This window comes from Erythrolamprus reginae, chromosome 3 (assembly GCF_031021105.1).
Source record: "Erythrolamprus reginae isolate rEryReg1 chromosome 3, rEryReg1.hap1, whole genome shotgun sequence".
In the NCBI taxonomy this organism is placed as follows: domain Eukaryota; kingdom Metazoa; phylum Chordata; class Lepidosauria; order Squamata; family Dipsadidae; genus Erythrolamprus; species Erythrolamprus reginae.
The window spans coordinates 169,666,338-169,678,723 of NC_091952.1; the positions used below are offsets into that span (position 1 = coordinate 169,666,338).

Here is a 12,386-nt window from a genome sequence, read left to right on the forward strand (position 1 = left end):
TAGTCTGTGAACTTATAAAGCCCCATTCATTTGTTTTAGATGCCCAAGAGATCTCAAGGTCAATAAGTTATCCTCACACTCACCCTGCCATTTTCATTTGCAGATGAAAAATTTATTTACCCCAAGGGGGGGGAATGGAGAAACAAACAGACAAGAAATTATGAATATTGTATCATCACTTTTGGGCCTCCAAGCCATAGTGGATTACCTTTCCAGATTTTATTTCTCCTTGGTTGGTTCTAGTGTGAACACAGCTTAGTGAACATTATCATGCTGCAGCTAAAACATACTTGCCGTTGATTAATTATATGCCACTAAATCATTTTCAACTCCTAGCAACCATTTTGAGCATTTACAAAATTCCCCCAGCCATTTGGATAGCTTTCAATGATTATTGTCTGTCCTCTGTAATAAATTGTTATTTATATTCAGCTTTTAGTTAAAAGATATAGGATTGAACCAAGTAACTAAGTTGGAGACCATAATAAATCAGACCATAATAATTACGTTTCCTTGGTGCACCCATGAAAGCGTCTGTTACACTTACTACTGGTATTTGCTGTAGAAAAACATCCAGTCCCCAGGCAATGATGCTGAATCTTCTCTCTGTCTTTTTAGTTTACCTTTTATTACCCTCTCATTAACTGAGTTGGAAATAAATTAATGAAACTCTTAGTATGATAGTTAATCATCTTCTTCATCTTTTAATGCATTTCATGTTGCTTTGGGAAATCATACCTAAGCTGTCTTATGTAGGGCTGGTTTGTTTTGCTCTTTCACTGCTGTCAAACCCTCTTTGTCTTTGGAGTCACTTTGGATAGCAAGACAGGCATCTAATAATAATGATGATGATGATGATGATGATGATGATGCCACCATATTTGGATCTGCGCGTGTCATATGAAAATACAACACACAGTCCTAGATGCTTTGGAAGTGTTCGACTTGTGATATTGAGATACGAAATCCAGCATATAAATCTTGTTGGCTGTGTATTACTGGTTTTTGTGAATATTATTATTGTGAATATAAATCCCTACATGGCATAGGACCAGATTATCTCCGAGACCACCTTCTGCCGCACGAATCCCAACGTCCGGTGAGGTACCACAGAGTTGGTCTCCTTAGGGTCCCATCGACCAAACAATGTCGGCTGGCAGGGCCTAGGGGAAGAGCCTTCTCTGTGGGGGGCCCAGCCCTCTGGAATCAGCTCCCCCTGGAGATTTGCACTGCTTCTACCCTCCTTGCCTTCCAAAAGAGTTTAAAAACACCTCTTTGCCGCCAGGCCTGGGAACATTAGACCTTCCCCCTGACCAACGAATGTCGTTAGTGTGATTATTGAATGAATGCAAATGAATGTTTTAAAGTTAGAATTTTAAAGAATATTTTTAGTATATTAATTGGATAAACTGTATTGTTATATTTTTGGTATATGCTGTGAGCCGCCCCGAGTCCACGGAGAGAGGCAGCATACAAGTCCAATTAATAATAAACAAACAAACAACAACAACAACAACAATAATAATAATAATAATAATAATAATAATAATGTAAATAATGTAAATAATGTAAATCAGTCAATCAATCAATCAATCGCATGACTGATGAGTGATTGATTCTCCGTACTAAAGGAGCGGGTCCAGCAGTCACATTTACATTATCTTTTTTATTCATTAAACATTAAACAGTCAACTGAACATTTAAAAAAGTGTAACAAATACCATTGACCCGTATCAACCATTAGCACTAGCCAGTGGTAAATCAGTCAATCAATCAAATCAAATCTTCCCCCATACCTATTAATAATTAGATAAGAGAACTCAGAGAAATAGTACAAGTAGTTCTCGACTTTAAAACCATTTATTTAGTGACCATTTGAAATTACAATGTACTGAAAAAAGCAATTTACAATAGTTTTTTATGCTTGTATGTTGCAGCATCCCCATGATCATGCGATCGAAATCCAGATGCTTGGCAACTGGCATGTATTCATGACGATTGCGATACTCTATGATCATGTGATCATCTTTTGTTACTTTCTGACAAGTAAACTCAATGCTGAGGCTAAATTCATTTAAGAGCCATGTTTCTAACTCAACACCTGCATTGGTTCACTTAACAGCTCTGTGAAAAAAGTGTAGCAAAATGTCGCTGAACAAACGTCTTGCTTAGCAACAGAAATTTGGGGCTCAATTGTAGTCTAGGAATACCTGTATTGGAAACAGTGCCAGGTCTATACTTTTTTCATTGCTTAGAGAAATCCAATGGCAGTTGAAGAACTCTTTAAACTCAATGGATGGGATTCTGTTTGGGAGCCTCTAGCTGGATGGATGCCTCTATATATTTTTTTATTTTTCTGTGATCAAAGAAAAAAAATTACGCAGAACCGAGATGGCATATGGAACTGTAACAAAGGACAATTTGTATTTCTTTGCAGTTTCATCCATAAAGCTGCTCTCTTTTGGGTGAGAAAATAAGGATTGTGGTGTCTCAGTTGTGGTTTCACTTGCTTATATACAATGATCTAAATACATAATGCTTTACAAAAACCTCAAGCTCCTTTCTCATGGGTTTTTCTAATTAAAAATAGACACAAACAAGAGAAATGGAAGGAGGACTCATAGAAAAACCAAGCCAGTATTCAGTGGTCCCTTGACTTTCGCGGGTCTGACTTTCGCGAAAAGTCTATACCACGGGTTTTCAATCAATCAATCAATTTTTTGAAAACCCATGGTATTTTTTTATTTTAAAAATTTAAGTATTTAATATATTTAAAAAGCTCTGCTTCTGCCCCAGCCTCCTGATCCCTCCCCTTTAATTCTCAGAGTGTTGGTACGCTCCACTTGAACCCGAGCCTTGCGGGCAGACAAGACCACCCTAACTCACCCGAGGAGGGAGGAGCTGAGGGCATTGTTCGGTCAGGGGGCCGCGCTGCCTCTTTTTCCGCTGCCATTGTTTACTGCTGCCCGTCACCGCCTCTTCTTCCCCCAGCCACTTAAGCCAACCGACCTCCCAGCTGACCAGCCTGGAATCCCGACTTCGAGTCCTGGCCTGGATCCCTCTTGCCTTAAGCTTCCTCTTCCCCTGCCCTGACCCTGAGCACTGGTGCTGCCACCGCCGCCATGGGAGACGCTGGCAGCGAATTCAGCAAAGCCCCCAGCTTGCCGCCCCGTTGCCCCTGCGGGTTCTGGGGGTAAGTAAAACCAGGAATGGAGGAGGGATGGGGAGGAAGGAAGGAAGCATTTCTACTTCGCGGAAATTTGACTTTCCCGGGTGGTCTTGGAACGTATCCCCTGTGAAAGTCCAGGGACCACTGTATGTTATTGTTTCATTCATATATGTTTTGTTTAGCTATAGTAGAGAAGCTAAGGCTGCGATGGTGAACCTATGGCAGAGCCCTCTCTAGGCATGCAAGCCGTCGCCCCAGTTCAGCTTCACTGCGCATTTGCATGCATCCCGCTTGCCAGATGGTTTTCGGGACTCTGCTGTGCATGCATGGGGGTGGGAAGAGTGCAGGAGATGTGCATGTGCACACGGGAACAGGGTGCACATGTGGGGTCGTGTGCATGCACGGGAGTCCATGGGGTCATGCATGCATGCTGTGGAGGGCAAAGCACATGGAGGGGGTCTCATGTGTATGCACAGGGAAGCACAGGATCATGCACACATATACGAGGAGTGGGGTGCACACAGGGGTCATGCATGCATTGCATTTTCAGCATTCAGCGAAGAAAAGGTTAGCCATTACTGAACTAGGATAATGACGAAAAGTAGTGATGGTGAAACCTTTTTTTGGGGGGGTGTAGGTGTGCTAGCATGTATGCATGTGCCCATACTCCTTCCCTCCCCCACGCCTGTGCCCCGACTCGCTGCCCCCCCTCCACATGCGCATAGGCCTTACTATAGCCTGGTACCTGAAAAATATGCCCAAACGGGCAAACCGGAAATTTGGGGAAATGTACTTCTGGTTTGCCATTGTGCTGTTTTTTGCCCTCTGGAAGGTTCAGGGAAGATTCCTGAAGCTCTGGAGTGCAAAAAACAGCACAACAGCAAACCAGAAGTGCGTTTTTCCAAACTTCCAGTTTGTCCGTTGGGCATTCTTTTTGCCTCCAGGGCTTCAGGGAAGCGTCCTTGAAGCGTATGGAGGGCAAAGCAGCCATTCCCAAGGCCGAAAGTCAGCTGACCATGTGCACTGGAGCTGACACAAGAAAAAGTCTTGCGTGCCCTCCGATATAGTTCCGCGTGCCATAGGTTCACCATCACGGACCCAAAGTGTTCCTGAACAAAATGAGCTTGAAGGAGGAACTTAAACAAAATAAATAAAGGAGGCTTGTTGCATTCAGAAGTACATTTCCAAGTGTAAACAACAAGAGAAGATAGGTGAAGTTCTTCTAGGGAGTAGGATATTTTTGAGTGAATGAAATATTGTGCAGAATAGAGACAATTACAGAAAAAGAAATGTTTCTACAGAGATATCCGCAGACTATGAAGAATTGCCTCCTTTTACATGTGTGATGTCATAACACATATGCAAAAGGGATGGAGCTTGCAACAATATGACACTATTTTCAACAGATTTTTAAGAATATTTTATTTATTTTGATTTGATTTGATTTGATTTGATTTGTAGACTCGGGGCGGCTCACATCATACAATAAAGCAATTCATGACAAATCTAATAGATTTAAAAAACATTTAAAAACCCCATTATTAAACCAGACATACACACAATTGTATAGACCCGGGGGAGACCGGGGGGAATGCTTCAATTCCCCCATGCCTGACGGCAGAGGTGAGTTGTAAGGAGTTTACGGAAGGCAAGGAGGATGGGGGCAGTTCTAATCTCCGGGGGGAGCTGGTTCCAGAGAGTCGGGGCACCACAGAGGAGGCTCTTCCTCTGGGACCCGCCAGATGACATTGCTTAGTCGACGGGAGCCAGAGAAGGCCAACTCTGTGGGACCTAATCGGTCGCTGGGATTCGTGCGGCAGAAGGCGATCCCAGAGATATTCTGGTCCGATGCCATGAAGAGCTTTATAGGTCATAGCCAACACTTTGAATTGTAACCGGAAATTGAACAGCAACCAATGCACACTGCGGAGTGTTGATGTAACATGGGCATACCTGGGGAAGCCCATGATTGCTCTCGCAGCTGCATTCTGCACGATCTGAAGTTTCCGAACATTTATTCCCCCCCCACCTTTATATAAACATCCATACCTATACCATAATATCAAAACATACATAATTATACTTTTCTATCCAAAATGCCATAAACAAATATCCTAAATTTGCACCTTTTGTACTTTTATCTCCTGTCTGTTTTCCTTCTATATTTCATACTACTACTACCACTATTAATAGTAGTAGTAGTAGTAGTAGTAGTAGTAGTGGTGGTGGTAGTAGTACTTCCATCATTTTAATCTCCTTTGGCTTACCACATGCAGAGATCTCTAGCTGATAAACATGTACAGGCCATTTAGAAAGACATAGGTACAGAGAAACTTAAAAGTAACTGTGAAATAAATATGAGACTTTATTGAAAGTTTAATATTTAAGGAGACATTCTCCTCCCCCGTTGTTTTCTGAAAATAGTCTTGCTCACATTTAGCTTTTATACCTGAACTAATTTGATCAGCAGGAAATTGTCTTTACTTAGTCAATAAGCACTTTTGACTTTTTAAAAAATCTGGTTTGTTTTTAGATTGCTTCCCAGCGAATAAACTCAGTGGATCTCTCATGTTGCAACCTGGAAGATGTGCCTGCCAATCTTTTTTATAGCCAAGACCTCACTCATCTCAATTTGAAGCAAAATTTCCTAAGCCTGAACCCTAGCTCACCAACAGTCAGAGGACTTGAGGACCTACAAAGGTAAAACAGCTTTTTAATCTTGTTCGTTTTCCCTTGGAGAGTGTGGAATTGCAGCTGCTTTAAACTTTAAACCATGCCTTAAAAGTTTCTTGCTGTATTAAGTCTCTGTATTTCACCTGACTCTCAAGTCTGTGTGCCCAGTGTGATTTTAAAGGGCCCAGCCCATTTTACATAACTTGCTGGTATCGTGGGAACTGAATGTTGCAACAGTATTTTACAGTGGGTGAATTTGTGGGAAGGACACATTGTTAAAAATGGGTAGAGGCTAAAGAGAAAACCACAATGATCCATTGACCATGTTTAACCGATTCATACTTGCAAAAGAAAATGACAAAGGTCCCACAGATTTTGCCACTCTGCTTATCTGCGTATGCTTTTATTGCTCATTTGTATGTTGTTGATTATGTGCAAAAGATAATCAACTCTTTTTCCATCTTTGAAATATTTATTTTCTTTTAGGGTCTCTGTTAAAGACTTTTAACTATTCAAATGGTTGCTTGCAAGGCTGAAAGTTAGTTGGAACTTGGTTAAAGTAGTTTGCCTCTACTTTACACAGTCTGTAGTGCCTATACCTTCTTTGCTGTATCCAAATAGCTGCCTTTACAACTCTTTGAAAAGAGTTTACTAACGAAGAGAACCTTAGTTGGATTTAATTATCTTTCTGTTCATTTCAAGTGGATTTGCCAGGAAAGTTCACTTCAGACTAGAAGGGACGATTAAGGCTTCATCCTGTCCCAGGAAGGAAAAAACTTCCTTTTAGTTCCATGTACTGATTTTGGTTGACCGCACTTCAACTTTGTTACTGAATAATTCATTATAGCCACAGGACTCTCTAGTGGCAAGAACATACATAAAATGTAGGAATAAGATATAATAGTCAACAACCCACATGGTAAAATTGAGTCAGGTCATGTGGTGACTCAATTTATGATTACAATGTTTTATGACTGAAATTCCAGTCTCAATTGTGGCCATAAGCTGAGGTCTACTAATATACCATGGAAGTACTATATTCTTAGGGGGAAGGTCAGTGTAGTAATTCAAATACCATCCAGTGTAATCAGTGAAGGTCTGCTCATCTTCGGTACTACCTCCTATTGGGAAGAGGTAATCAATTCAATCTCACCTGCCTTTCTAAATTGCCCATTTTGTGGTGACTTAATAGTGCTTTTATCAGCCAATTGTGCCAGCAGGTCAGTTGAAGAAAATAACATCCTTTCTGTTAGCTTCTTTTAGAGAATCTCCAGAATAATTTCTCTAAGTTCTGCTCAATTGCTGTTGCTGTAAAGATGCTTAACACTGGCATTGTTAATGTAAACAACATATAGTATATGCCAGTGATGGCGAATCTTTTTTCCTTCGGGTGCCAAAAGAACATGTGCACATGCTATCACATATGCGTGAGTGTCCCCACCCATAATTCAATGCCTGGGAAGGACGAATACAGCTTCCTCCACCCCCCGGAGGCCCTCTGGAAGCCAAAAAGGGCCTGTTTCCCAACTTCTGGTGGGCCTAGTAGGGTCATGTTTTACCCACCCCAGGCTCCAAAGGCTTCCCTGAAGCCGGGGGAGGGTAAAATCGCCCTCCCCTATCCCCCCGGAGGCTCTCTGGAAGCCAAAAATGATGTTGAGCCTCGCATTCCCAGTAGACTAGCAGAGCTAGAGATCAGCCACAGGCCCCGTTATACCACCAACATGTTTTCAATCACTCTGCAAATTACAAACTATATGCCTGTCCTGATTTCATGTTCTGCTACTTCATGAAATCGCTTCGGCATTTTCTCCTAGTTTGGTTGGGTCTTGGATGTCTCTTCTCCTTTGGTTGAATATTGAGATTAAGGCTGCTACCAGGTTGGGTGTAGTATTCATTTAAAATATATTTGAGTGAAAGTATTTTGTCTCCTAGAATCAGGGATGGGACAGGCCCTGCAATGGTGGGAATGCCGTTCCAGTAGAGGAAATGGAGCACATAGTGCAGCTCCATTACCACTGGACGTGTACGCACCGTGCATGCGGAACCAGCGCGATTCCGGTAAAAATTACCTTTTTTTGCTTTTTTGCTTCTGTGCATGCTGGCAATTTTTGCACAAATCTTGCTGCCGGCAGGATGTCCACATGAGATTTCAGCTGCTGCACATACGCTCACCGCAGCGCCTAGAACGGCAACTGGGGCCACCAGCAATAGCAGCCTGCCCGAACTCTGGCCGCCTGGCTTGCTGTCTGCTCTCCTGCACCGTAGGCATCTCTTGGCGCACGTGGCAATGGTGCCCCAAGCAAGTTGAGAAATGCCTAAGGCGTGGGAAAGCACAGAGCAGGCCATGCGGCCAGAGCTCGGGGCCACCCAGCCTGCTCCCCACACCATGGCCCATTGACCTGCAGGAGATTATGCAAGAGCAAGGTAAGGGCCCGGCGGGCCACTCACGGCACAACAGGCAACTGCGAGGTGGAGGAGTCACTTGTGGGAACCTGCCTCGAGCAGAGCGTGTGCAGAAGCAAAATAAGCCCAGAAATCTTGCACGTGTGCATCCTCGTGTGAGATTTGGCTTTTGCGCATGTGCAGAAGCCAAATCCTACATTGGGCACATGTACACACTCCTGGCCCATTCCTGTAGTGCCGGGAATGGTGGCCCGATGCTGTCTAGAATGATTGATAGCCTGAGCTTCGTTGGGCTCCTTCCAGTACTTCTTTATTATATGTGTGCAAAAGTCTAGAAAACTATTAGAAGCTTCATCTTTGAGCCTGGAGTGGAGATACTTTCTCAGAACTTTTGATTCCCTAATGAAAGAAGTTTAATACAAGTTTAAGGAGTTAGAATATTCTCTTTTTTGGAATAAGCAGCATAAGGGTGATTGGAATGATGATTTGGGGAAGTTACAAATGGATTAAAAGTCCAGCTGGATTTGAAATAAGATTTTGAAACTGATTGTAAGAATACTTCCTGTGAAAAATGTTATTGTTTTGAATATTTAATAATATATAAAATGTAATTTTGAACATTTGAACATTTGAAGTAATTATTTAATATTATTTATTTAGTGTGAGAACATGACAGAGGAGAACTAAACATGTACACACAATCCACATATTATATACAAAACTTTTATGAGGGTATGGCAGTGGCCTCATAACTGAATCACCAATTCAGCTATCCAGGAAATCACCTTTGGCCTTGCTTCTTGCAAATCTTCTAGGAACCAGAGAATACAAGTTGTGCACAATCTTGCACAACATGTTTAGTAGTTTGCATGTCAGCACCACAATTACAACAAGTGGAGTTTTTCCAGCTCCACTGATACAGAACTGAGGCAAAATCAGGTGATTTGATAGTCAGGCCACAAGAAGGTACCTTGGACCATTCCTCTCTCCAGGCATTCTTAGGGTTAAATTAGGTAAATTCTAAGTGAATAGCTGTTTCTCTGCTGGCCTACAGGATTTCAATCTTGGGATAGACTGTACATTGACCTAGTGAATAAGGAGGGCCTTATTGTTCAGCATCCCTTGGCCGTAGTCGAATGAGAGCTTGTTGTCTTTTAATATGGGACAGTATGAAATTATTAAAAATTGTTAATCAGTTTACAGGATCTGGATGCAATCTGCCAGAGATTATACATATTGTCTGGCAGAAATCCATCTTTTGGATGTGCGCACAGTTAATCCACACACAGGCACAATAGTCAGTTGTAGTATAAACCAAAGCCAAGACTTCTTTGTAGGGTGTTATATTTTAAGAGAAGGTTATAAATATAGGTAGTCTCTGACTTATGACCACAACTGAGCCCAAAACGTTTGTTGCTGAGTGACACATTTGTTAATGTGAATTTTGCCCCATTTTACATCCTTTCTTATCACAGTAGTTAAGGGAATCACTGCAGTTGTTAAATTAGTAATATGGTTGTTGAGTGAATTTGGCTTTCCCATTGATTTTACCTGCCAGAAAATTGTGAAAGGTGATCACATGATGCCTGGACATGGCAGTGGTCATAAATATGAGTCAGTTGGCAAATTTCTGAATTTTGAACACATGATCATGGGATGCTGCAAGGGGCCTAAATATGACAACTGGTAATAAATCACCTTTTTCAATGCCATTGTAATTTTGAACAGTCATTAAATGAACTGTTGTAAGGTGAGAACTATCTATACTTGTTATAAAGAGGGAAGACATTTTTATATATCTTTTATATGTATATATATGTTTGTTTTCGTAAATTTTCACGGGTATATGTATGTAGGTTGTTCTGAGTTTGGGTTTTACCCCGTGTAATATTTTGTAATATTTATTCAAAATATTATACGGGGTAAAACCCGAACTCAGAACAATCTATACACACACACACACACACACCACATATTTTTGCTGAATATTTAAAATTAAGGGAGACTAGGATAGCGCTATTTCGGCCTTGTAAATAAATATAAATATGAATTTTTTTGCACTTTCTATTTTTTCTTTGTTCCTTTCTTTTTCTTTGTATTGATTCTTTTCTTTCTAATTACGGTATAATGTTCCAAAAATTATTATTTAACAAATTCTTCCTTGGACAGAGACTGGATTGAATGTATTTCCATCTCTTGCATTGTGTGACTATATCGAGCGTTAAAAGATTTCAACCACAAAGCTATCCTTTGTGTGTGTCAATGCATGCATGTGCCCCATGCTCATAGTGGTAGCGTGTATGCTTTGTGGAAGGAACAATTACCTCAGCTTTCTAATGAAAATTCTTCGGGCCCAAAATGTTTTAACTACTATAGCTTTCCTGATTTACAGCGGCCGGTTTGGACTAAAAAAACTGAAAATTGCGCTACATTGAAACAGTGCTTTTGAATTGCTACAACACAGTAGGAAGGTATACTGACAAAGGGGTAGGGAGCTTTTGTACTGTGTGCACATAAAAGGACAACTTCTCTGTTTAGGGAACACACTTACTAGTGCACAATAAATGAGAGCTCAGCTGATTGGTGGCTTGGCTTTAGACCTAAACTCAGTAGAGCAACTTGGCTGGATATAGCCACAAATCGTTGTTCTGTCAATGTCCTGCATTTAGAGGTTGCGTATGTCGGGTCAGGGAAATCTTTTTTTGCAGCTGAATAATAAAATAATCCTTGCTGTGCTCTTTCATTTTACTTACATAAATACAATGCCTCCTGTATCCAACCACTCTCCTTTCTTATTGTAAGACTGTTCTTGTCATGAGTACAAAGCTTCTGTTGTCTAGAGAGAAAACACTTGCACTTTGGATGGAGTCCTGCTTTCATCTCTCATCTGTGGTGATTTGTCTGCTTCAAAAAGAAAGCAATTAGGCTTTTGTTGTCGCAGTATATTATATTCCTTGAGCTTTATCTTTTAGTAACCCTAAACCTGCTGCGATAAGGAAAATAACATGTTAAAGTGAAGCATTGCAATAAACTATCCTGAGGAGTTTAAAACTGTCTTTTTTTGAAATTTCAATGTAAAAGAGTGAGGACGCAGACACAGAAAAATATACATACAAAACATTTGGGACAAAACTTCTAATTTATATGGATCTTAATCTGTATGGGATGCACTGAATATTTTGGTGAAATTATTGGATATCACACTCGCCTTTAATCCTTTGGAAAGAACACAGCAAAGACTTGTGGTCCAAAATTTTCTTTTCCCACATTGGTAATTAGATTTACAGGGGAAACTTGCAAGCATAGTGCAATAACACCCTCTCACTCGTATTCCCAGTAAATATTATACATTAGAGATTCTAGTAAGATATGACAGTTTTCCAGGTGACCCCCAATCCGTTTTATTGCTATTAACATTGGATGTTATTATTTTATACTAGAAATATTTCAGAACTGAAGTCTTATAAAATATTATCATTTGTCTATCCTAGCTCTTCTGTGTCTCAATGTCATTTAATGACCTTTAAGTTCTGTATTACGTGAAGGGTGGAAAACAAATCTCGATGTTTACCTTTTCAACATTCTAGTCTCTATTTTGATGACACTGGTCACTGTTTTCTGTCAATTCAGTAAATCTCACATCTTTCACTAGGTGCAGGATTATCTTTAATTGCTTCTTCTCTGATTGTTTTCTTTGACAGCTGCCTAAGAATAGTCTTTTAAAATGTCAAAAAAATACCACATCTTACCCGTGACTCAGTTATCTCTTTATCAATGTACTGCAGCCTTCCCCAATCTAGTATCATGTTGAAACAAGATATATTGCACAAAATGGTTGGGAATTCTAGTATTTATAGTCCCAACAAATGTGGATAGCACTTGAATAGGATAAACTAGTCTTTGTCAAGTTTATTCAGAGTGTTCATGATACTCCACTACCCAAATCCTTTTATTCTCCAATTTAGCAACTTCCTAAGCAGGGATGACATGCAAATTTGTGAAATCTGTCAGGCTGCTATTTATACGGTAGCTGTCAAAACTGGTAGCCAGTAGCGAGGCTGTAATTTTCCCGCCAGCTGAGCTGTCAATGGACAGCCAATAGGAAAATAGCTCTTGGCTGCTAGGTAGATTTCAAGCATAG

At 40.7% G+C, this 12,386-nt stretch overlaps 1 protein-coding gene across 1 annotated transcript in view; it reads left to right on the forward strand.

Annotated features, from left to right (window-relative positions):
* The window catches only part of PHLPP1 (PH domain and leucine rich repeat protein phosphatase 1), a 191,372-nt gene that overhangs the window by 120,939 nt on the left and 58,047 nt on the right, over positions 1-12,386 (forward strand). The window contains exon 4 of the mRNA XM_070747145.1: positions 5,703-5,869. Coding sequence (XP_070603246.1) covers positions 5,703-5,869 — 167 coding nt within the window. The remainder of the gene's footprint in view (positions 1-5,702; positions 5,870-12,386) is intronic.